This window comes from Gavialis gangeticus, unplaced genomic scaffold, assembly GCF_001723915.1.
Source record: "Gavialis gangeticus isolate Ggan-Ray unplaced genomic scaffold, GavGan_comp1, whole genome shotgun sequence".
Taxonomy (NCBI): Eukaryota; Metazoa; Chordata; order Crocodylia; family Gavialidae; genus Gavialis; species Gavialis gangeticus.
This window is the reverse complement of record NW_017729032.1, coordinates 96452705-96479005: the sequence shown is the minus strand read 5'-3', so window position 1 is coordinate 96479005 and position 26301 is coordinate 96452705. Positions and strand designations below refer to the sequence as shown.

The following is a 26301-nucleotide window of genomic DNA, read 5'->3' as shown; positions in this document are numbered from 1 at the left end:
TTTTTTTTTAATTTTTTTTTTTTTTTTTTTTTTTTTTTTGGAAGAACAGTGCATTTAAGAAGAAAAATTCCAAGGAAGCTCATCTACCACAGAAATTATTTCAGTTTTTGAAAGCACCTTTTTAAAGTTGAAACTTTATCTTTACTTCGTATTGTTTATGCTTGCTATTTGTTTTATAATCCAACTAAACAATTTCTAATCTGCTTCTCTCTCTTGGCCACTCAGATGAAGTAAGTCCTATAAAATAATTGCAAAAGCAAAGAACTTAAATTGAGAGAAGTCTTACTTTTTACAGGTAAAAAAAAACAAAAACCTTGATTAATTCAGTTAGAAATTTGGGTCTTAAATACTTGGTGGCTGTCCTTTTAAGAGGTACCCTCTGCATAAAATGAGTTTTGTTCAATTTTATTTTATTTCCTGTTTTTAGTGCCTTCCCACTTACCTCGCCTCACACAATATTTGATTGGATGACAACTTTTTTCCCTGGAGCCAAGAATACGCAACAGCTTTCATGATTTGATTTTTTTTTCCTGTTACACTTTGTAATCTGACTGTGTAATATTAGGCTCCTTTTCCAGGATATCGCTTTGACAGTACAGGAAATATGTTCGTGTTGTGTTGAGAAAACTATTGAAAAGCAGTTTCACTTATAATATTTTTCCCAAGCTTACTTATTTTACTGAAAGAGCAAGATGTCTATTCAGTGTGCGCTCCAAAGATGAGTACCCTGTTAGTTTTGAGTGCTTTGAGTATACCCATTATACTTTTTCTTCCTTTTTAAAAAGGATGCTGCTATTTTGAAGACATTGGAAAAAAATTGCTGGCACTGGTGGCACAGCTGATAATTAGCATACAATAGGCCATGACCAGAAAGGGGAGAGGCTTCAATCTCTCTTTTCATTCTCTTGATGGACTGTAGAGTCTGTTCAGTTGTCACGGCATGCGAAGGGGAAGGCCTCCATTCCCAACGGATTTTTCTTTCAGGACTGTTCTCCTGGTGATTCACCTCCTGCCACTCCTCCAGCTTCCCCGGTGTCTTCAGGCTGGCAGCCATTTCCCGAGGAGGACTTGGATTCTCCCCAGTTCAGAAGGCGTGCACACACGTTCAGCCACCCACCATCCAGTGCCAAGAGGCGGATTGCTTTCCAGGATGGAAGATCCCAGAGCGTTAAGTCCCCTCTTCTGAGACAGAATTCTACCGAGCCCAGTGGGTAAGTTTTGAGTGCTCGTGTGTGCATGTATTTTTAGTGTCCTCTTGATAAAGTGGAATAGAATGAAATGAAAAATACAAGCCTATACCTAAGCCACAGCAGGTAGTATTCTTATAGGCTAACTCTACGGTATTTTACATGCATTTTTTTCTTCTTTAACTTGATGATGGTGAGCTTCCCAGAGCTAAAGAATTTGTAGCTGTGCAACAGTGAATATACAAACAACTAACTAACCGGAGAGGCCTGTGCAGAGGTGGAGTGAACATGGGAATCGCACCACTTCTAATCACTTGGCTAGTTCCTTGTACAAATGAATTAATCTCTTAGCTGTGTTCTGAACTGCAGCCTTGTAGAAGCAAAAACATTCCCATCAGTTGAGCTGCTTGGGTTGTAGCACTACAGGGAGCCTTTAGTGTTGAAAGTCTCAGGAAGCTTCCAGTATCACTTGCTCACTTTGTCAGCTATAGCTAACAAAGTAGTTGTAGGAATTCAATATTTCCATGCTGTGGGATTCCTCAGAAATATTTTCCTGAAGGATAGCGATATGCAAATTTTGTAATATTTCTACTTTTCCCCAAAAGTCTCTCTCTCCCTTTGCTATTAGGGTTTCAATTCTTACTCCCTTGGGAGCTATGGCTGATACCTTCATTTGATCAGAAGGGGGTCACTTCAGTTCTTTCCCAGGTTTCTCTGTATTGTGCTACTCACCCCTGCCTTATTTCTACCTCCAGGCTTTGAGCATACAAAATCCACAGCACTTCTTGTTTACTGTAGAGCCAGCTCGGGCAGTCTGATTCTTTTATATGGTAACACTTTTTTTTCCCCCCAAACTGTGTAACACCCCTTTAAGTTGGAAGCCACATGTGTAGAAATCATATTGGATACATTTTTGGCACTCTGCTTCTATTCAGTGTATGTAATAAATATTAACCCCACAACAAACTCTCTCACAAAGGTTAACAAGTCTATTCTGTTTGACATCAAGGACAAAAGAAAAACTGCCTTGAAATGCATATGCCGTAATATTATTCCTTCTGCTTTAGAGAGAAACTTCAGTGTGTGGTTTTTTTCAGTGACCACAATGTGGTATGCACACAAGAAACCTTTAGTTGTTGGTACTTGCTGACTTCATTTCTTTGTAATAATCTGCAAGAAGTCTGACTTTAAAGTTCCATTATCAGCACATTCCCAGTCGAAACAGCTTCATGACAATTTTATCTTAGACTGATTTCTCCCCTCTTCCCCTTCCCCCCGCCCCCCAGCTTTAACTAGAAATATTAGACCAGAGCAACTTGAGACTATTCTAATATGTTTTCTTTTCTTTTTCTTTGAGTACAGAGGTGTTTAACTTTTTTTTGGTTTGGTATGTATTCCTTAATGTGCAAGATTGTTTTAATTTACTCAGACATTTTAGAGATTAGTGTTGTGTGCATCTCTCTCTCGCGCCTTCTTTTTTAATTGGTGACTTCTCCAGTAATTTATTTTCAGGAAGAGTTGGAATTTTAATTTGGAAATCTCTGAAGTGCTTCTTCAACTTCCTCCTCATCGCATGGTTGCTTTTCCTTGTTTCATCCTCACTCTAGTCTGTTGTATAGCAAGCCGGTACTGATAACCAATGTGAACCACTGAAGCCCACTGAAAATGGCAGCTAAGATAAAGCTAAATAGTTATTCTTGGGTGCCTGCAGCTAAACTTCATTCCTGTATTTTCTTTAAAGCTGTTGTAATTTGCTAATCTAATTTTATTAGCACCTCCCCCCTTCTTTACACGTGATAAACTCTGACCATTTGGGGGTACAGTAAGTAGAAGTCAAGCCTGCATCTTGTCCAGTATCTATAACTTGGGTATTTTTAATTGTTAAATCCAACCTATTTTTATACTGTAACTATATTTTTCTCTTATTGCCTGTACAGTCTTACTGCTGTAACTCGGCGCTCTCGCTGTGAGAGTGAATCTGCATCTTCCAGTCTCCCTTCTTCTTTCTCTGCCCCTTCTTTCCTGAAAAGCTTTTACCAGGGTTCAGGAAAGCTGCTCCAGCAGTCAGAAAATGACCTCTCCAAGAGGTGAGAGCAGTGTCGTCTGCCTGCAATAGTGTTTTTCAACTTTGGGAACATAAAGGTCTCAGTGAAATGTGACCCACACATCATAATGTGTGTGTTTGCACTGCTCTTTGCAGTGATGCTTTTCTAACAAGCTTTCTCAACACTTGTTTCGAATTGGTGAACAAAGCATCCTGTTGACATGCTCATCAAAAGTCTAAAGACATGTCTGTTAGTTTGTGTAGTAAACTTGATGGTGTGTGGCTGTAAAAAAGCTGCCCAGCTATTGCACTGATCTATAACTCTGGTACATGATGCTGCACTGTGGAAGGAGGGGTGGGGCAGGGGGGAGTGGTGAATGAGCTTTTCACCAACTAACATTTCTGTGCTGAATGCAGGCGGCATGTGTTGGCATGATTTCTTTTTTTTAAGCTTGAAACTGAGGAGAGAACCATGAGAGAAGACTAAAAGTAACTCCTCTGTGACGACAGGTTTCTAGGAGCTCTACTGGCAACCCCTTTTAAAAGTAGACTACCTTGGTAGCATGTTGGTTTGGCAGTTGTGCCTTTTATTAGATGATGGGTCTTGGCCTGCCATCTTATTTTCTATCTACCTTTTTTTTAATTTTGAGAAACCTCCCCAAAACCCATGTTTCCTCCAAAGCTGAAAAAGTTTAAAAACTTTTTGACAGAAATGCAAGGTCATTTTAAAGTCTGAATTCTGATTTATACTTCTTTTAGGCTCAAGATGTTAGCTAGCTTTGTTAGCCTAAAGTAAGGCAGGGCAGGGTGGCACTTTTGGGCATTTTTACACATGCTGCTGATGCAGCACAAAGCGCTTTTTAATTAGCAAGTCATGCTGCTTAAGTGCCTGGTGCTGCATCAGATGCAGGTGTATAAGTGGCACAGCACGTGTCAGTGCTGTGAATGATGATGCACTTTGAACTAAAGCGCATCAACAGTGTTTTTATTTCAAAGCACACCATCTGCCATTTTCTCAGTGCTGACGCACCCTCTGCCACTTATACACCTGCATCTGATGCAGTGCCGGGCACGTCCATTACATGCTCCAGCAGAGTTATGTTACTCTACCCTGCCTTATGCTGGAGGTTGGGGAAAAGGCTGTGTGACTTCTTCTGACAGTAATGTATTATTCTGTGTAGAAGTTTGGGTTTTGTTCATTTTTGTTCCTTGTTGAGATGCAGCAAGATTCTAATAATTCCATTTTCTTCACTGGAGTTATTCCAGATTTAAATTAGCTCGTCAGATGAAAATTTGGCCCTTCCCCAGTGTTCTGAGAACGCACTGAATTCAAGAATAAAATGTATATGGATATTGTGCATTGCAGTGCAGGGTCTTCAGCTATTCTTAAAAGTAATAAGATTTTAACTTTTTCGGTATTAAAGTAACATCTTAAATTTTGTATTGATGTTGCTTCAGAACAAATATTTTGATTTCTATAGAAACATTTCACTTTCTCTTCATTGTAATCCTGGTCTTTTAATACTGATGACTGATGTATTTGTGAAAGGTTTTATGGGGTTTACTCTTTTTAAAGTGATGAAAATACCTATTAATAATCAATCAGACATTCGGATCATGTACTCTGGAGAGACTTAAGGAACACTGTAAATGATGGTCTCTTTATCGGCTATGTGGTTCCCCCCCCCACACACTCCCTACCCCTGACTTCATGTTGCAAAGGTTATTGAAAGTACCACATTTTACTTGAATAGGAGTACCTGGATTATAAAATGATCCCCCAATAATTAGATTCTGGATCTGGAAAAATATACATTATTATACTTTTCCAGGTACAGAATCAAATTAGTGGAGGTTTGCCACTGATAACTGGACCCAGGTGTCTGTCATGAGTCCTGGGATACTCAAAAATGTATACATAGATGAAGCCAGAGCAACCTGGTCTGCCTCTGCCTCTACCTCATGGAGGGTGTAGCTACACTAATATGCAACAGGATCAGAGAGGGGGAAACAGAGGGATTCGTGGTGAACTGTTTGGGGCCCCATATGGTGGCGTTTGCCAGACATTTATGACCGGTGAAGAAAGAGGACTCATTGGAAATAAGAAAGAGAGGCACAGCTCAGCTGTGGGAGTGAAGTGGAAGTTGAAATTGTGTGCGTTGTAGTGGCTCCCCATGATTTGAAAGTTGAATGCAATGGGCATCGCCATATATCTTATTCAGGTGGGCTGCACTAATTTATTCTTGGGGTAGGTTCTCATCGGTATGTTTGCCCAATATCGGGCATGTGTTTTACAGTTATACTCGATATTGGCTGCATGTCATCAATGTCATAGTTGGTTTCCATTACAGAGCACATTGCTTTTGGCAGCAGCTTAATGATGGACAATACATTTACACAAAATGAAAGCTTATTAAATAAGAAGCTTTTTTCCTCATGCTGGGGAGAGGCATCTTAGATTTAAGTAAATATGGCACCTTACCATGCTGCTGGAAAAATATAAGCTCATTCTTTTTTCTTGTGGTTTGATTTTCTTTTTCCTTTCGGATCATACTTAGTCTTGAATGGCTTAACATAGGAATCCGAATTTAAACTGGAATGGCTGGGAATGTACTATAGAATATCAGAAAAAGTTAGGGTCGGAAAGGACCTCTGGAGGTCATCTAGTCCAACCCCCTGCTCAAAGCAGGCCTTATCCTCAGCTAGATCAACCCAGCTTGGACTTTGCCAAGTTGGGTTTTGAAAATTTCCAAGGATGGAGGTCCCACCACCTCTCTGGGTAACCTGTTCCAGTGTTTTGTTACCCTCCTAGCGAGAGAAATCCTTCCTAATATCTAACTGAAGTTTCTCTTGATGTAACTTGATACCGTTGCTCCTTGTTCTGTCATCTGCCACCACTGAGAACAGTCTAGCTCCATCCTCTTTCTTTTGAAACCCTGCTTTTGAAAGGCCTTTCTGGTCTGTAGTATTTAGATGGATTTGTATAAATAAATATTGGGCAAGCTGAGTAAAAAACAGCCATGCTTATATTATGCATCTCTTTTTTTGGTACCAGAGAGAGAATGAATATGAAAGGTTGTGTGTACACCTCCTTTTTGTTCTAGTTGTTAGATTTCTTTTAACCCAAAAACAATAGTGTGTGGTCATTGCTTTGAACAGAAAAGCTCTATGCAATTGGAAATACAGTATTGAAGCTTGAGTTGGGTCGTTTGGAGTTTGCCTTGTAGTAACATCCTTTAATGAACTTGATTTTATGAAGTCAAGTCCTGAGTAATAATGACCTTCTTGTTGACTAGCTAGTGTAAATTGATAGTATTCATCACCTTTTGAAAACTGGTAGAGAAGGAATTTAAACCCTGCAATCAAATTCCTATATGCTTAAAGGCAAATGTAGGGTAAAATAGGCATTTGTAAACCAACAAAAGCTTAACATCCATGGAAATAGAAAATAACTGTGAGACTGATAGGAAAAGAATACAAGGCTCCTGTGGACATAGACTTGGGTTAAGGGACCGCTGTTTATAGAAGATAAATACCTTTTCTTTTTACAGGATTGGATTTATCTTTAGGTGTCAAATCTGTTACTTGATAAGTAGAATCCATTAATAAAGATTTTTGTTTGTTTTTAAGGAAAGCCCTTTTTACATGCTTAACTGCTAAAGCATGTATGTGGAAAAGGAGACCATTTAAAATACCCTCTTTGAAATGTGGAAGCAAAATCAGGTTTCTCTAGTTTTTGTTTCCTTTATTCTTGGAAATCTGGCTTGGTGTAAGTTGTTCCTGACGACTACAAAGTCTGCATGGTTTCTTTTCTCTTAAATAAGATATGTGATTACAAGGATTTTACAAAAAAGGGAAAGGGGTAGGGGGGAAATGTTTCAGTTTTAGAACTGACGTTCCAATTCTACCCCTTTTTGCAGCATCTCTTCATACCTTCTGTGCATTTTTGACCAGTTACTCTAATTTAAATCCTATTTGGTAAGCTTTCCAAAGCTTTGCAATACTTGATTGCTTACGATAACTGTCTTTTTAGCAGCAAAAGAAAGCAAAGCAGTTTAGGGGCATTCTTGGAGCAAACTAGTAGTAGAAAAATTATCTTTCAGAATAAAGATAAATGACAGCAAATACAACCAACAAAAATTCAAACTGATGGGAATTTAACTTTTTTCTCTTTTCCCTTAGGGGAGGAATTCTTATTTCTTAGGCTTATGAGTAGTCTTATGCCAGTTGAAGCTACAGGAATTGAAATACTGAGTGATTTATTCATACTGGATTTGGGGATTTTTGTTGTTGAATTTTTCCAACTACAAAGTAGGTTCTACATTTGCCCTATTGCTATTTAAGTAGTTGCATCAAAGAAAAGGAGAAGTTGAAGTGAAAGCAAATTGAAAAAAAAAAAGCAAAACATGGCATGAGCAGCAACAATAAAGAGCCTTTCTGGGTCAGTCGGCATGAGGGGATTTAACTACAAAATAATTCAGATAAGTATCATAATTCAGTGACTTTCCATCTTGGAATAACTGTCTCTTAGAGGGCACATGTTTAAAGATATATTTTGAAAGTAAGAGTTTTGGCTAAGTGAAGAACTGCTTGAGTGTAACATACTGCTTGGTTTCTGCAAAGCGTTCAGTGGGTTCCTTAAGAAGCTCCATGTTCTTCATAGCATGTAGTGACTCCGAAATGAAAATACATGCGAGTGTACTTCAGTCTACTAATTTTAGTTTATTCAAGTGAGGAAATAGAATATTGATCGTTCAGCTAGTTGACTATTGGGGTAACTACTTCTTGCTGTTGCCTTATGTCCTGGGTGTTTAAGGGTTAATTTGCAAACAGAAATGTCTGAAGCATTCCATTCTTTTCCTAATTTTGTTTTTGATTACATATATGCTAGTTAGCTCAAATGGTTTCAAGGTTAAGGGGTGGTGGTTCAGAGGCTTTGGGAACAATTATTCTCATTTAGAAGTACATAAATAAAACTTAGCAGTGAACTGTGAGAAGAGGGATGCAAAGCAGTCAGGATTAATCAGAGCTTAAAAGCATACTTTATGGAAAGTTGTTATAGCAGGCTACAGTTAAATGGCATATCAACATACTTTGCATTTGCCAGAAGGCTTGCTTTGCTTGCTAGATCCAGAGGATAGTTGAAGCAAAATCTAAAACTTTTGTTTGAAGCTGTGTGACTCTGGTTTTTTGAGGCACAAAGAGTTCCAACTGTATTTGTGTTTTGGTTTTTATCTTTAATTCAGTTGTGTTTTTAGAAACCTCCTTTAGGGCTTTTAAGTTGGTATTAAAAAATTGTTAATAAAAATGAATCCCAAATGCATGCTGGTCACTTGTTCAATATCACATTAAAATCCTAGCTGGTATTTGGCTAGTTACTGTACTGTTCAGCTGTACCCCTTTCCCCCTTCTTTGGCTGTTTATTCTGTCAGGTATTATCTATTTGTGGTGCCTGAAAGATGTTCTGCTTTCTTTGCTTATGTAGTGCCCTGAGTTATCTCAGTATGGATGGGTTATTTATAACATTATGGTATACAGTTGATTTTCCTGTCCCCCTCCCTAGTTGATGCATGTGTTCATGATGCATCCACAAACTAATGTGCAAGGGATAGGATAGAGAGGATTTCTCTGTTATAGCTTGTAATTCAATAACTAAGAGCAACCGTTTAGTATTCCCTCGAAAGAAATTTTGTTCTTGCATTTTCAACTTGAATCAAGTAGAACAACTATACAATTAAAAACTAAGTGCAACTACTGTTTTGCTGCACTGAGGGGTTTACCAGCTGAACATAGGGGAGAGTTTCCTGGCTGTACAAATGATTTAATCTGTATGCTGTTGAGGATGCCGTGGGGCTTTCCTGTGCTGAGAAATATTCCTCTCAAGAAATGTGAGGGGAGGGTTGGTTCTCAACCCTGTGAAACCTAGGGATTTTACAGAAGAGGAAAAGTGAATAAAAGCTACTTCTCCAGTAATCAGTAAATAAGTGGTGCTCAGTGGTGATGGCTTGTCTATGGCATGAAGACAGCCCTATTCTCTGGTGTGCTGTGATTTAGCATTTCTACCCGTGCCTGGGCACCTCTCCCACCCTGAGGGACTGGGAGGTAATGGTGTTTAGAAGGAAGGCCCCTGGTGTGGCTGGTCTTTCTGATCTTAGGCAGGTACCCATCTAATCTAGGTACCAAAGGGAGAGCTAGTGCAAATATGAAGTGAAACTGAACATAGTTATTCTGAAATTTCACTAGAGTAACTGAGAGTAGATTAGAAATAACCAAAGTTGCACAGTGGGCTGGATGCTGCTGTTTCACACATGGCTGTGGAGGTGCTGGGTGGGAATGCATGGTAGAGCTGCTCCATCCATTTCTCCACTCAACTTAAACAAATGAGGCCAGACACTGATCACTTTAGTTGCGTAAACAACCTTGCTACTCATGTGGGATGTAGTTCACTTTTTTTGTCCCTGTTACTCTGTGACATTATCCTATGTATCTTTCAAATTATAAATTCTACTAGAAAGTTAATTGAGATGGGCAAAGGGCTCCTTCTCTGAAATGAAAGTAAGCACGATGGGGTTGTTTTAATGAAGGACTTGCAGGAAAAAATTCTGTTAATATAAACAGCCTCTTGTATCCTTCCGTACATACTCTCCAAGCTAATTGCAGAAGTTTCACATTAGCTGCTCCTGCACTAGTTGACTGTTTTTTTGGAAGAGGAAGTAAGCAGCGATGTTTGCTTAAAATAACAGGGGAATTTTGGAAAGTAATCCCAATCCGACCTCCAAAATTGTTTGGTGTCCAAGGGTGTGTACTGACTGGTAAGTGCATAATAGTAGCTGTGTGTTGCCAACACAAAGTTTAGCCCATGTGACCCAGCACATTGGAATTTAAATGTATACAGCACCTTTCATGGACTAAAATGTACAACCATCTGTTCCTCTAAATTTATGGGAGTGATTACTGTAGCAGAATGTTTGTGTTGTGAAAACAAGAGAAGAGGGTATGCATCTCGTTCTGAGAGGTTTTTATATTTGTTAGCACTGTAATGATCTAATCTTGTGGTAGCGTAGGAGTGACAATATAGCCAAGATGGTTGAAGGGAAAAATGAGAGGTAAGGATTTCGAGTGATACCTTTAATTGGAAGATCTGAATAGCTGGGAGGGACACAGACAAAAGCCTGTGGGTATCACTTTGGCATCCAAAGGCTTGTCTGTCCCTCCCAGCTATACAGTTGGCCAAAAAGATATCGCCCACAAATTCCTGTCTTTTAATTTGTGACCAATTCAAAGGCTTAAGGAGTAGATGAGGCTACACTTAGGAACTGCTATGGGTGCAAACAAATTAATAATTTTGCAGTTCAAGAGGGATGTGGACAACGTGGAGAGGGTCCAGGAGAGGGCCACTCGCGTAATCGGGGGCAGCAGGCCCCATGAGGAGAGGCTAAGGGACCTGAACCTGTTCAGCCTCCACAAGAGAAGGCTGGGGGGAAATCTAGTGGCCTTGTTACAAACTAGTCAGAGGGGACCAGCAGGCATTGGGGGAGTTCCTGTTCCCCCAAGCACTACCAGGAGTGACCAGGAATAACGGTCACAAGCTGGCAGAGGGTAGATTTAGGCTAGATATCAGGAGGCGCTACTTCACAGTCAGGGTGGCTAGGATCTAGAACCAATTTCCAAGCAAAGTGGTGCTGGCTCCTACCCTGGGGGTTTTTAAGAGGATGCTGGATAAACACCTTGCTGGGGTCATTTGACCTCAGTACTCTTTTTCCTGCCATGGCAGGGGGTCAGACTCGATGATCTGCTGAGGTCCCTTCATAGTTAGTAGGGTTGGAAACTATGAATAAGTAGACTCGGGTTCTAAAGCCTGCCCTGAATTACTGCATTGCCTCTCATGAGATGCACAGAACTTAAAAAATATTAGTATTTTCTGCAGTTGCATGTCACTGGTCTTTTTCTTGTAATCTAAAATAACATGTAACCTTATCTTTCCCTCCATCCCTCCCTTTCTTGCTGTAGTTTTCCCATATCTAATAAAGGTATTATTCCCTTTGGACTCGTATGTGGAACATGTGTAAGGCAAATAGGGATGCAAACAGCACTTTTCAGTATTGTAGCAATAGTAGCAAAAATACTATGAAGGCCAATACTATTTTTCACAGTAGATCTTTTTGTTCAGTATTCAACATTGGATGCAGGAGTTGCCTAACTGGTAATAAATCTCTGAATCTGTAGACTCTGCAGAAAGAAAGCAAGACGGATTGAGTACTTTGATATAATTTGGCCTCTTCATCTTGATGCAGCACCACCTGATGTCTCCTTGGAAAAATTTGATTTACAAAATAAAAACCAGAAGGGCCTCTGACATAAGTGAATATTTCTGACTTGTTCAGCATTCAGTGCCTGAGGCAACATAGCTAAATAAATGAAGTTTTTAACTTGATTCAATTTAGCTACTTTGCATGCTTTCTCCTTTTTTAACCAGTAAGATTTCAGAGATGCTGCATTCAATTAGCCAATTATAATGTTCTAATTCAGGGCTCTCCAACTGGAAGCCCAGAGGCCACATCTGTCCCCTGAGTTCCTGGTCCAGGCACTACTCCCCAACTCCCAGCCACTACCTACTGCTGTTGCCAAAGCCTCTGGGCCTCCCCTTACGCCTCCAGCTTCTGCTTCCTGCTGCTTTTTCTGGAGGATGAGACTATAGAAATACTAAACTAGAAATAGGCCATATAATTACTGCAAGTACTGGGGGGCGGTGGGGGGAGGAGTCGCATCTGACCTTCTGCAGAGTCTTGACAATGCATGTAATGGGTGCAGTTGTCTGCATTTCACACTTGTCATCTCTCCAAAAACCTCGTTTCACAGGTGAGTGTACATTTATAGCTACCTGTGATACTGCCTTGCTGCTTTGGGATATTAGTGACCAATGCCTTCCTAAGCTTGCCTAGCTATGGAGGCTTTGAATGGCTGTTTTCCCATGGACTGCACCATAAGTAAAGTATTATAGAAAGAAAGGCTTATGAGGATGTGATTTGATTTTAAACAACTATCCTCTGTATTATGGTAGGTATTGTGAAAGTGCTGCATCACCATCCTCCACCCCCATAGTATGTTGACTGCTCCTTTTCTGGACTACATGAAATATGCATACCACAAGTGGCATGGGCCACCTCTGTGTGGAACACAGCAGACTGGGGAAGGAGCAGACAGCACAGTGTCAGAGAGCAGGGGGTAGAAAGTTAAAGCAACAGTTTGGACAGGAGAAGGAGATCGTAGTGGCACTTGAAGGGTGTAGGTTTAATTTTTGGCACGCTTGCCAGAAAATTTGTCCCCCACTCCTGGAAGTCATCCTCTCCCAACCAATGGAAGATGACTGGAATCCCTTTCCAATAGGGGGCTGCTGTGTTTGTGAAGTGAGCCTTTGAGTTGGGTGTCCCACAGCCTGCCTGCAGATGACAGTGCTTTCCCATGGGCTGAATGGCCCACAAGTGGTGGCAGCAATCCCTACGGTTGCCAGAGGCACTGTTTTAGCACGGCTCTAAAACACTGGTGTCACTTGTGTACCCTCCTCCCTTTTTCCCCTCTTGCTTGCCAGGTTGGATAATGGGGGTGGTGGGAAGGAGTAGGGATGCAAGCAGCTTGAAATGGCTGAAAGCCATGCCGAAAACAGCAGCTGTGAGGATTAACATTGATGCTGCAGGGACTCTGGTAGGAGCAGCAATGAGCCTTGTTGTCCAAGTCCAGCCATCAAGCAGTCCGGTGGGCTGGATGACTTCCATGGGCTAGTTATGGCCTAGAGGCCATATGTTTGACACCTTCTTTTAATGTATTAATTTGATGTTAAATACAAAATCCTTATCTAAATGAATGGTCTGTTTTGCCATTTCTTTCACTGCTGCACCTGTTCCTGGAGCCCCTCTCAGAATAGTAGTCTCATTCTGGGTACAAAATGTATCAGTCTGTTGGAGATGACAGCTTCTGTTTTTATCTATTTCTCTGAGTGCTTTGTCCAAGCAATCCTCTTCCTAAACAGGGTTGATTGAGAACTGTTTGGCATGTACATATGTCTTTGGGAAGTTAAACTGTAGGTGTCTGCAAGCCGCTTATATGTCCCAAATGAGGTCAGTAGGTACAAATCAGATGCAAAAGAGTTGTCCAAAGATTATTTAAGAATATGTTGGATGTTTGCCATTTGCTGTTATAATGGATTAGGCCAGCAACTTCTCCCAATGCTTGGGATAGAAGTTATACTTATTGGAAGTCAACAGGACATAGGCTCGTAAATGGCTTCAGGCCTTTTGAAATCTTTGTTCTTTAGCAGTAGCCAGTACTAGATGCTTAAGTACTAGAGTAGAAAGATGCAATAAGTCTGTCTGCATTTGTTTCCTCATTTTTTGCAGCCCCTTCCTGTAGCAGCACGATCTGCCAACCAGCCACACCATTGTGGCCTGTTACTAGATTAGTCCTTAAGATCACTAGGTCACTGTGATAGGATGTGTCCCTTCTCTTGCTTGTCAAGGGTCTGTTCCTCCAGCTGTTGGTGCTGGTAGAGAGCACACAGGCTGCTCCCTTTTTGTGTAGGGCTGTGCACATGGCACACTTCTTTGTCCTCTCTTTCCATCAGCAATTATCCTGCAGCTTGGAAGGGAGGATGGCAGCATAGCAAGAGGCTTCTGACCCACCTACCCTTCAGTCCTCCATCTTTTGAGCTCATGATTCCATTTGCCATAATGCCTTAAATGGGGTTCTAGATTTTGTTTGGGCAATATCTTCCTCTGGATGTGTTGCATCAAATCACACTTGGGGGGGAAAACTGTATGGCTGAAAGGAAAGCAAATTGCATTCTTTTGAAGGATAAATGTTCATTTATTTTCTTGTACTTAACTGTCTCTTAGCTTTTCAAAAGAACACTTTGAAAAGTTTAGCTTGAATTCTGAGCTTCTGGCTGAGCATCATATGCCTCGTACTAATCCTCGCTCAGGACTGCTGTATGAAATGAATTTTTCAGTGTTGTCTGTCACAATACAATTTTTTTTTTTTTGCAGTTTTATGCCTGTAGATCATAACCTGCTCTGCCTCCATAATACTAACTCAGAAACTGCCCTGATGGCTTCTATTGTATATTAAACAAACCTGCATCCACTTGTTCTCAAGCTGACACTATCTGTGGCCCTTTGTTTTTCTTTTTCCTTCCAGTGAAGGGGAGGGAAGGAAAAGGACTTCATCTGTGTGCAGCAATGACTCTCTAAATGCCGCCGGGGTCACTCTCACCCCCCGCCGCATCTCCTGGCGGCAGCGGATCTTCCTGCGGGTAGCCTCACCAATGAACAAATCTCCTGCCAAGATGCAACACCCAGGTCTGTGCTCTTTAAAGAGAACTAACTAAATATACACTATTGCATGTTACTGGGCCAGGTTGTACAAAGGACGGTTTAATGCAACAATGTGCATGCCAAACATTGGTTGTAAAAATGTCTTGTCAAGATAAATCTCGAATATCCTTATTGTTTTGGACAGTTTGTCAGAGGAAGCGAGCTATTTGCATTTTGTTGCTGTTGTTTGTTGAAGGTGAACTGCAATAGCTGGTGGGTTGTGGGGGGGGTTGGGTTTTTTGTGGGGGGAGGATTTAATCAGCAAAAAAAAAAGTACTCTTTCTCAGTCTGCAGATTTTGTTACAGCCTGTTTGCATAATGTATAAGGTAGCTTACAGAAAATAAGTTAACATTTTTGACAATTTTCTGTACTGTAAACATTCTGTTGCTTATGGTTGTAACTACTCAGCTCGGTAATCAGCAGCCGTCAAAAAAGACAAACAATGTTAGGGATAACTTAAAAAGGGAATTGTAAACAAAACAACGTATCCTTATGCCCCCTTATAAATCCATGGTTTGTCCACACCTTGAATGCTGACCAGAAACAGGCACAGTATACCTCAAAGGGTACAGCAGAACTAGAGAAGGACAACAAGGATGATGAGTGGTATGAAGCAGCTTCTGTAAGAGGAGAGACTAAGAGGCTAGGCCTATTCAGTTTAGAAAAGAGATGTGTAAGAAGGGACATAAGGGTTCACAACAAGGGCAGGCAAAATGCAGCCCGTGGGCCAGATCCAGCCCACCAGGCCATTCTATCTGACCCACAGGGCTCCTCTAAAACTTGGAAAATTTTATTACCTGCTGGTGGCTGCCTGTCTAAAAGCTGACAAGGCGCCAGCAGCAGGAGGAGCTGGCGGCAGGAACCAGCAACAGCAAGGCCCACCTGGCACCCCCACCAACGGGTTTTCCCCAGCCCTCCCTCCATCCGAGAATGGAAACTCAGGGAGGGAGGGGTGGTGGAGGACCACCAGCAATCGCCCTGCTCTGTGGGGCTCTCAGGACTCTGGTATCATGCCTCCATGTGCCACTCCTGGCTAGTGTCAGGAGCACCACGTGTAGGTACAGAGCGAGCCCAGTCTGGTGGTGTGGGACTTCCCATGGCTCCTGGCACGCTAACATGCCACCCACACTGCACCACACACCCCCTTACCCTCTACACGCACAATATACAAGAGGAAGAGTGTATTCTGAGGTATTATGAAATTGCCTCTAGATGCACTATGCAAACGCACATAAATCAGGACACTTTTTTTTAAATAAAATGTTGTAGTAGATGTTTGGGGTTTTGTTGGTTTTTTTTAAGTGTGGGTTTTTCCCCCCCAGTTTCAAAAGGACCCCCCAAAGGTACCCCCCAAAGGAGTACTTCTGGGGCAAGGGGAGGGCCTTCTAGTGGCAAAGGTCAGGGCTTAGGGGTCGGATGTCTGGTCCCAAGATGACCAGAGGGTGGGACTATCAATGCTGCCCTTGAAAGCTCACCAGAACTCATTAAGTGGCTTTCCAGCCAAAATAATTGCGCACCCACCCTGGTTTACAAAATACCTGTCTCGGAATACACAAACTAGGGGGTCGCAATGACTAATAGGTAGTTTAAAGACTATCAAAAGGAAGTTTTTCACACAACGTGTACTTAGAGTGGAACTCCATTGCCACCATATTTTGTGGAAGCTAACAATTTTGCCAGATTCAAAAAGGGATTAGATGCATTCTTGGAGGAAAGGGAGAGCAATAGCTATTGAGCATGGGAGTTGAGGGTACAGCTTTTGAATCAACTTCCTGGACCTTAAATGCTGGAAGTTTAAAGTGAAAGAGGAACAGTGGAAGAAACCCTGGTTGTCATCTGTTCCCTCTCCCTTTCAGTATCCACTCTGCCACTGTGTGACCCAGGATACTAGGCAACATGTACCTATGGTCTGACCCAGTAATTGGCAGCTCTCATGTACTCTTCTATTAAATGCATCGATACATATTTAGAAATTTCTTTGAAAGAATTTTTTGACACGTCATTATAGCTCTAGTTGCACTCTTCACAACCATGGATTTGCTACAAAGGTACTCTTGATAGATCTTGCTTGTACTGCATGTTAGCAGAGAGAAGTGTGCATATTTCCATGTAACCCAAGGTAAATTTCAGTTGTTAAGCTTTTTGACTCTTGTAAGTTTTCAAGCACAATACTGAATAAGTAGTGTCATTGTTAATGGGCCTCTTCATGTGAATTTTGTGAAGGAGGGAGTGTCTTGAGACTTTGGTTCGAACAGTGAAGATGATATTAAAAATGCTAGTCATGCTTTAAAACTAGTGCCTTTTGTTGAAGGTGAGAATAAAAATAGCAGTGTTTACTGTATGTAGCATGTCAACTATAATCTTTGAATTTCCAGTAATAACTGTATGACTTTTTCAGATGGCCGTGAGGGGAATGAATTGTTACCACTGTCTCCTCTTGCTCCACCCTTGGAAGAGGATCCTCTTGCTCCTGTGCTGCAAAATGAGGATATCCCAGATAAGGCTGGAGAGAGGAAAAATTCAGAAGAGCTGCAGAGTCTGTGGAGAAAAGCCATCCATCAGCAAATCCTGTTGCTTCGAATGGAAAAAGAAAACCAGAAGCTGGAAGGTTAGACCCCTCAAAGAGGTGGTGGGGCTAGTTTTCAGAGATCAAAATAACAAGTAGTTATTGCCCTCATCTAAAGTCTGAGCCAGTGCTACTGTGTATATAAAACAATGTGCCATGTTGCAGGCAGTGATTTGAAATATCATTCCATTTTTTTATGACTAAAATTGGCAGACCTATAAGTTCGAATTCTTGAAAATGTTTAGACTTCCTTCATGAGATGATACAGAAGTGTAACATTGCAGATAAGCACATCAGGCTTCCTTTCCTCCTCTTCTGAAACTACTTGCATTTAGTTAGTTTTTTGTATTAAGGTTCCTTTTTGTAGTAAGAATGAGAGATCTATTTCTCATAGTGGTTTATTGTCACTGTTATACTATACAACAGTATATCTCCTGAACAGCTACCTTCAGGGATGTCAGTATTCTGTATGGGATTTATTCCCCTGTTGTATTAATGCAGATTCTCTCTGCTGCTTAAAACATGGACCCTTCTTTCCATGTTTAATTACCATAGCATAATGACTTGTGCCATAGTGGAAAATCTTTTGATGATACACTGTCCAAAGAAGTGTTAGGCCTCCAAAATACCTAGTATTTCAGACAAAATGCTCCTTGTATTGTATGCAGCCTTCCATTTCCCACCTGGGAAATAGTTAAGACCTACATTTTCACAAGTATTAATATTTTAGATGCTTCCATTTTTTATCATCATGTGAGTGTTTAGGACTTCATGGAAAACCTGGGCCATAATTTGTGGTCATTGTTTTGTAGCTAACTCATTTTTAATCATTTTATTATCCTTTTGATGGTAGTTGTGACCTTTTTTCTTATAAAGCTGCTAATCAAAAGGTAGGAGTCAACATCCAGATATATACGTATAAAACTTCTAGAGGTAACAATATATCCGATTCATCTCAGCCATTTAAAATGCTAAATGTTCTTGCTTTTGTTTTAAGAAGTTACTATTTGTGGCTTCTAGTCTTGTCCTGTTGCAGTATTCAATCTTTCTGGAACCTAGTATTATTTTGCATTCTTCTTTTATTATAGACTTCCTTTATCCTCATTTGTAAAAGTCTTTCTCTACTTCTTTAGTGCAGTGTATATTAATCGGGGTGTAGTAAGGGAGTGAGTGAGAGGAATATTGTAACAGGAACTTTAGACATACCCTGGGCACAGAACAGGTTGCCTTTCCAGCTTAGCCCCTCCTACAGATAAGTATCAGCTGAGAAACCATGGTGGCTTGTTAGGCTGTATAGGGGAATATCCACTAACCTAGTTGCTGGAGGATGACTGACCAGTAAAATCTTTTATTCTTGGCTATTTTTGCAAGCTGCCAGTCTACATTTGGGGAAGAGAGAAGGTTTCTGCTACAGTGACTAGTTGCTCCTTCATATTCTTTGAACTTCTGGGCCAGGATGCAAGCTGAAATCCAATATGGAGGCATTGCATGCAGTTAAATCCTATCTGACCTCTCAAAGACCTGAGAATAAAATGGCTGAGAGAAGTAGTGTACAGACTACAAAAATCATAGAGTTAGCACTCCTCTCTTTTAGTTAATGTTTAATCCTAAATGCTCATTTTTGGTCCGGTAAAGAGGAAACGAGAGACTAGAGTAATTTGAATGTATTTAATGGGAGTCTAATGTTTAATTCAGTAGTTCTCAGGCTTGTGAAGTTTTCACTAAAGAACGCCCTGCTGTAAGTGTAGGGAGCTTGAATATTACAAAATCAACATGCGGATTTTTTTAATAGAGAAGCTTAGACAGTGTTTAACGTTGCAAGAGATGGGATAACTTGACCTAAAGAAGAATATCTTTTTCTAGAGATCTTGCCAACATCCATGTTTTGTTTATTGTTCATTGGTTGAGATTAGTGTTGTGTTGATAGCACCTGTAAAGCTGGCATGCATTAAGCTTGGCCCATTTTTTAAGGTGGCAATTGACCCTCCAGCCTGCAGTCTTCTGGAATTATAAACGTAATTACAGGACAGACATAAATTTCTATTGGCAGCCAGATTCTTTAGCTGTGCATTCATCAGATGTTTTTTTTTAATGGATTTATTGCCTTGTTCTTAAGATTTGAAATTTTTCCCCATTTATGAAAAGGCTCTCGGTACTTATCTACTAAACAGTTCATCTTAGTTGAATTGATGATAAAATATTAACAGAATCTCTCTCTCTGTTCCTTGTGCTGTCGAGGAGACTTAAATGCTAATAGTTATTTGTTTTGCAGAAGGTAAGAATTGAAAAGCAACAAAAGAATTCTTTGAATTTTTAAATATTGAAGGTGTAAAGGCTGCTCTCATTACACAGTAGCATAACATCCTATGGTAGCATATAACTACATTTTGTAATTAATCTGATTTTCTTTTGTTGCCCTTATTCCAGCTAGGTGGTTATGCTTGTGGTTTCTTTTGGTTTCAGAGGGACTGGTTGTGGAGTGGTAGTACCTACTAATCTGAATACAAATGCAAGAATGAAGCTCAGTGCCTTTCTACAGTACCCCTGTCATGTTCTTGCATCTTAAATTTTTCAAACAGTCTTTCCTGTGAATAACAAATAATCTTTTTGTTTTGACTAATTTTTGCTTTCTTTTACAATAATTTTATGTGTCTTTGGCTACTTGGGCAACCAGTTCCAGGCTCTAGAATAGTGTTAAGTGTTTGGAGGATGGGGGCTTAAGTAGATGATCTGTCAAACGAATGCTTACTAAGTTTTCCTTGTTTTTCATTTGAAGCATCAGGCAGTGGTTATTTCCAGAGCAGGGTGTGGTGGCAAGTTCAAGATCTGATTTGGCTTTGTGTGGATAGTGGCCTTGCTGTTTCCAGCTTCAGTTTGTCACTTTGTTTAATTTGGCAAGTACCTGAGCACTGCATAAGCACAGATCCTGCTTTTTCTCTGGATTAACATCCCTTCCCCCCAATTTTTGGATTGACAAAGGTAAGCCCAAATCCACATTTTTCCACAATTTTAAAAGGAAACACTGTTATACATATATATTAGTAGTGTTTCCTTTTAATCATGGAAAAACGTGGATTTTGGGTTACGTTTTTAATAGGGAAAAATTGGAGTTTTTTTATCGGAGAAAAGCAGAATCCCTGTTTGTAGCAAATGGAGATGTAAGATTTCTGAGGGAACCACATAACATCGCTTGTGGTAAACATGAGGCTTAAAGATCTGTTCCAGGTTCTTTGAAATCACACAGTATGTACCCCAGTCAAAGCATGATCAAAGTTTGTGTGTGTACTCCAGATACCTTGTCGTGTCCCCACCCCAAGGATCCACGTACTAATCGGCTCCCACTCATGACTTAAACCGGGTGTTCTTGTCTCAAATCCTGGGATCCTCCAAAAATGTATATGCAGATGAGGCACAGGGCAACCTGGTCCAATGGAAGGCAGGTCCACGCTAATCCTATGAGATCAGATGAGAGCGGGGGCAACCGGGTTCTGGGTGAACTGTCTGGATGTTTGCTGTTTTGTGCTGTTTGCCAGGCGTTTTAGGGATGGCGAAGAAACGTGGACCATTGGAAATGGGAAAGAAAGGCACAGCATAGCTGTATAAGTGAAGAAGTTGAAATGTATGCATTGCAATGGCTCATCATGACTTGGGGAAAAATGATGCTGAGGGGGACTGAGTGCAATGGGCAGTACAATATCGTATTCAGATGGGCTGAACTAACCCACTTTTGTGGTGGGGCTATGTGTGTTATAGCCCTGCTCTTACTGTTGGCTGAATTTAATCAACTTTTATAGTTGGTTTCTGTTACTGAGCACATGCAGCTTTTGGCAGCAGTTTAATGATAGCCAATGTAATTAGCAAGGTTTCCTTATATGAATATATAATAGTATAGGGGGACCCTCCCCATACTATACTAACTAGAGGGGGGCTAGGGAGGAATCTCATCTTGTATTTGAGTAAATATACTAATTTTTATCCTGTGTGTGGCATATTGGCTGATGAAGTACATTAAATGTTTTGTTTCTGAGCTATGAATGTTTAGCCATAGAAGAGATCTAATAAAAACCCCTCTATCATCAGCAGACTTGGGGAAAATGCCTTTGAAATACTAACAGATGATACCTCATTCCATTAATGTAAGTTTGAGTATTACCAGAATGCCATATGTTGCAAAATATTCATTTCACTCTGAAAAGCTTTCCAAAGTTTAGGCAGAAGGTAAGGCAGGGTGGCACTTCAGGGACTAGCTGTTTCAGAAAAAGAAAAGCTTTTACAGTATAGGGAAAAACCTACTTCATCTTTGGTGTCACCCTGCACTACTTTGTCCGACTTCAAACTAATGCAGCTAAACATCTCTGGAGCTCAGATGCAGTTGGGAGGAAAGAAAGTGAAGAGCTGCCCCCCTGTCCCCTTCCCCAGCTTTTTTTTTTTCCCCTTATCTATCTGAACTTTCCTACACTGTTTTGCAGCACAAATCAAATTGGCCCATAATAGCATAACATAACAGTACAGGTAAGACTAGTTTCATACAGTTTATCCATTAATGCAAGGCACATTATGGAGTAACAAAAGCCATCTCTTCAGATGGACCTTTAGCTGCGTTATGATCAGTGGTGTCTGATATGATCTAGTCTCTCTCATGCTCTTTTTCCACATTGTGTTCCAGCAAGCAGAGATGAACTCCAATCAAGGAAAGTAAAACTGGACTATGAAGAAGTTGGTACTTGTCAGAAAGATGTCGTAAATATCTGGGATAAAAAGTTACTAAACTGCAGAGCCAAAATCAGATGCGATATGGAAGATATTCATGCCACTCTTAAAGAAGGTATGTATGTGTGATTTCTTTAACTGGAACATTTTGGGAATTGTCCATTTGTCTTTATCCAAACAAAAAAGCACCCAACCCCCCCCTCAATTTAAAACCAAAAAAAGGATTTTTGCAGTAAGAAAATTCATTACTTTTTACAAGAAGCTGAGTTCATGCTGTAGAAGAATGAATAGTCGTACTCGTGTGAGGTGATGTCTCTGACTCATTCAGCTTTAGGGGAGCTTTATGTAAGAGGTCCTTGGTTCAAAGCTTGAGCCTCACCTCTTCAGACTGAAGAACCCAGGTGTTTGACTCAGACTGCAACAAACTTAAACCTCCTATAACAAATCACTAGGCAGTGGGGGCAGAGGACTACAGTGCTCTGTTAAGGATTGCATGCTAAGGCTTGACTTGAGTAGTTCATTCTTTGCTTTGAGGAAAATTTGCTTTTAAGGAAAACCCCCTGATAAACCACCACTTTGTAGCAGCATAACCCTCTAGTTAAGACGTCTGTGGGAACTGAATCCAAGATATCTGGACTTAATTGTTGCCTTGATAGCTTGAGCAAACTCACTGGATTTGTTACTTTGAAGTCAGTAGCAGATTCCCTCACTCTGTGCCTTAATTGTGAGGAACTCAGGGCCACTCTATTAGTGTGGGTACAGATGAGTCCCACCTCATTGTTTCCTCCTTCACATAATAGTCTTGAATTTGGTGTGGAATTCCACACCATCAGTTTAGTTGCTCGAGAACTAAAAAGTTATTACTATAACCCAAATTCTTTATAATAGAGAAGTGAAATGTATTTGAAAAATAGAATAAAGGAAAAATGCCTCATTAATAAACTGTCAGTGAGCTGCAAAAAAGACTGAAAAGAAACAAACTATTTATATACAAGCCCTTACTAAAGTCTCCGCTCTCGGATTTTATCTGAACTTCATTTGTTGACTTCAGGATCACTCTGTTGATTATGGTGAATAATACTCTGTGGTTAGCAAATGTTATCACACTACTAGTTCTTAATGCTTTTTAAAAAATTCAGCTGTAAAGGGATATTTTTGTGGAAGGTCAATAAGAAACATCTTACAACTTAAAATGGGATTTTCAAAAAGTACTTTTGGAAATCTTTCCTTAATGAACGTGGTACCTCAAGATTTAATACATTAGCCCCATATCTCCAGAAAATGTGTATATTGGTAATTTTGTTGTTAGACATACTGCATGGAGATACCTCCTTGTATTTCAGTGGTTTGTTTTTTTATTTTTTTGTGCATTACACTTTGGTACTTCCACGGTGGCATGCTTGATGCATTTCCTAAGTGTACCACTGTCCTGGGTGCTGGCATACATCTTATGCTATTCCATGTCAGTCCTCAGAATGGATTTAGTGCAGTCTGTATTTTATGTGATATTAATATAGGGCAGTGCATTCTAACATTTTACAAAACAGAAGTCAGTAGCCTGTCTGCTAGCAAAGAATATACACCTGCTCAAAGCCTACTTATTTTTTTTCTTTAAGGTGTACCAAAGAGCCGCCGAGGAGAAATCTGGCAATTCCTAGCTGTACAGCACCGTGTAAGACACAGACTCCCAAGCAAACAACAACCTCCAGACATCTCCTACAAAGAGCTCCTGAAACAACTGACTGCTCAGCAGCATGCTATTCTTGTAGATTTAGGTATGCTTGGTGTGGCTGAAAAATATTCTAAAGGATGTTTCATGTCTTTGCTGAGAGGTGGAAACATGTTTATTTTGACCCAAATTTTGGTGGTGGTTTCTAGTGTTGGCACAGAAACAGATGCTACTGTCTATGAACATACATTCTGTGTTGGTATCGACAGTGTGTTCTGAACTTCTATTGCTGTATGTGCAACAGGGTTCTGAAAAAGCAAATTTACGATTGTTTGTCACCTTGAAAATTCACTGCAGCAAGATAGGGAAATGGGCTGGAATGGGGCGAGAGTGAGTTACAAACTTGAAAGATTTAAATTCTTTAATGATTCTTCCAATGTCAAGTCCATGGCAAAACTCCCATTGATTTCAGTAAGGCTATGATTGCACCTAAAAAGTGATGAGAACAGGAACAGGCCTATAGGAAAAGAAGAAAGAGTTGACTTAATGATGAGAGAGTAATTGGAGAGAAATGACAAGGAAAAAGTAAACAAAAGGGGAGGAGAGTGAAGAACTTTTCTTTGGGTTAAAAAAAAAAAAAGGAAACCCCCAAAAGTATTCTTTGCTATACAAATTTCATGACATAGGATCATACTCTGTCCCTATCCTCCTCGCCACATGTACATGTTAGTTGTCTTAGCTTTTCCCAGAGAACAGTGCAGTTTTAATGTTTTTTCTATGCGCGTTATAAAGCATTTGTCACAACAAGTCCTGATCTTGATTTGAAGACCTAGGGCATTGGTAAAATAGAAATATTAAATGTTGTTGTAAGCGAGATGTTCCACTAAGACAAAAGCCCTAGATAAATGGCTGGGAGCCTCCACGGTGGATGAATAAGTCTGTTTACAAGTTAAGCTAAAGAGCTGGGCTCTGTTGCTGAACACTGTAATGGATGGGGTTGCAGAACAGGATCCCTTATCTCAACCCAAGCCCCTAGAGCATCTATGGCATAACTTTTTGGAAAAATAAATGAGCTTTTAAACTTCCCAGTACAAAAAGGTGAGAGAGTACATGGGGAGGGCAGGTACTGGGGAGGGATAAGAAGGTATTTAACAAACAGTTTTACAGTGCTTGGAAACAACAGCAAAGAGTGCTTTTTAAATGCTCAGTTTTATTCGGTACAACTTTTTGATGTTGCCCTGGTCAGAAAGTCTAATCAATTATCCAAACCCATTTCACAATTTTTAAATCCATTTTCAAGAATATGTTCCTGGAAGGCTTGATAAGAGGTGGGGAAAAAAAACTTTCACAGCCTACATATAGAGAGAATATGGGTCTGATGGGTCCCTGTACTCGTACAAGAACTCAGAATTAAAAAGCAGGTTGACCATAAATACCTCTTTTTTTTTTTTTTACAACAGGAAGGACGTTCCCCACACATCCTTACTTTTCTGCCCAGTTGGGAGCAGGACAGCTGTCACTCTTTAATCTTCTGAAAGCTTATTCTTTGCTGGACAAGGAAGTAGGTTATTGCCAGGGTATCAGCTTTGTGGCTGGAGTACTGCTTCTGCACATGAGTGAAGAGCAAGCCTTTGAAATGCTGAAGTTCCTCATGTATGACCTGGGCTTCCGTAAACAGTACAGGCCAGACATGATGTCACTACAGGTAAGTTAACCCTTTCTCCTAAAGTAAACCACACTTGAAACGGCAGTGAAATTTCTTAGAGGCTGTCCTTGTGCTCTAGTACCTTGTAAAAGTTGCAGCTTGTTAGGATGGGATGTTGCCACAGTGGGGAAGAGAGACCTAACTTTTGGCCATCTAGTCAAACTCCCTGCCTGAAGCATGTGGCATACAGTCATAGTCTAATCTCTAAGGTGTCTGTATTTCTCCTTTGCAAATGTATGCACTAGCACGTAACTTCCCTTGAACTTTTCCTATCCAAACACCTAAAATTTTGCTTTTGGAAACCTGTTTTGTTTTGATTTCTTTCCTCGCTGGTCTTTTCTTCAATGCTCCTTTCTTTTCTTTTCCCCTCCTGATTTCCCTCACCCATGTTTCCTCCTGCCTTCTATATGTGGTGAAAGGAGTTTGGGGGGTGGGGGGTGGAAAACCATGGAAAAACTTGCTGAAGAAATATGAATAGAAAGGGGGGAAAAAATAAGAAGAGCGCTCGGATCTGTTTCCCACAGCACCTGATTAGTGTTAACTTCTGATGTGCTTAATCTGCCTTCTAGTCTCCTAGGGTAGGGGTTGCCAACTGGGGGTTGGCAACCATAACAGAGCACTGTAATCCAAATTCTTTATAATAGAGAAGTGAAACGTATTTGAAAAATAGAATAAAGGAAAAATGCCTCATTAATAAACTGTCAGTGAGCTGCAAAAAAGACTGAAAAGAAACAAACTATTTACATACAATCCCTTACTAAAATCTTCTCTCTAGGATTTTATCTGAACTTCATTTGTTGACTTCAGGATCACTCTGTGTTGATTTATGGTGATTAATGCTCTGTGGTTAGCAAATATTATAACGCTATTAGGAGTACTTGGAAAGGTCATCATAGGGGGTTCATAGGCAGGTGGGGATGGAGTGTGTCCTGGGGCGAAGCGGTGGCATCTCCCCAGCATATTCCCACACGTCACCTCTTTATCCAGCAGAGGGGTGCACTGAGCACCGCCAGTCCCATGCAGCACACCCTGGTGCCTCCCTGCCCCCCCCCC

General features: G+C 40.5%; 1 protein-coding gene across 1 annotated transcript in view; it reads left to right on the top strand.

The window, feature by feature from the left end:
* TBC1D4 (TBC1 domain family member 4) overlaps positions 1-26301 on the top strand; it is a 168284-nt gene that overhangs the window by 119719 nt on the left and 22264 nt on the right. Inside the window, exons 10-16 of the mRNA XM_019524493.1 lie at positions 985-1211; positions 14422-14582; positions 16997-17206; positions 18563-18565; positions 21831-21989; positions 23491-23649; positions 25004-25248. Of these exons, the coding sequence (XP_019380038.1) occupies positions 985-1211; positions 14422-14582; positions 16997-17206; positions 18563-18565; positions 21831-21989; positions 23491-23649; positions 25004-25248 (1164 nt within the window). The remainder of the gene's footprint in view (positions 1-984; positions 1212-14421; positions 14583-16996; positions 17207-18562; positions 18566-21830; positions 21990-23490; positions 23650-25003; positions 25249-26301) is intronic.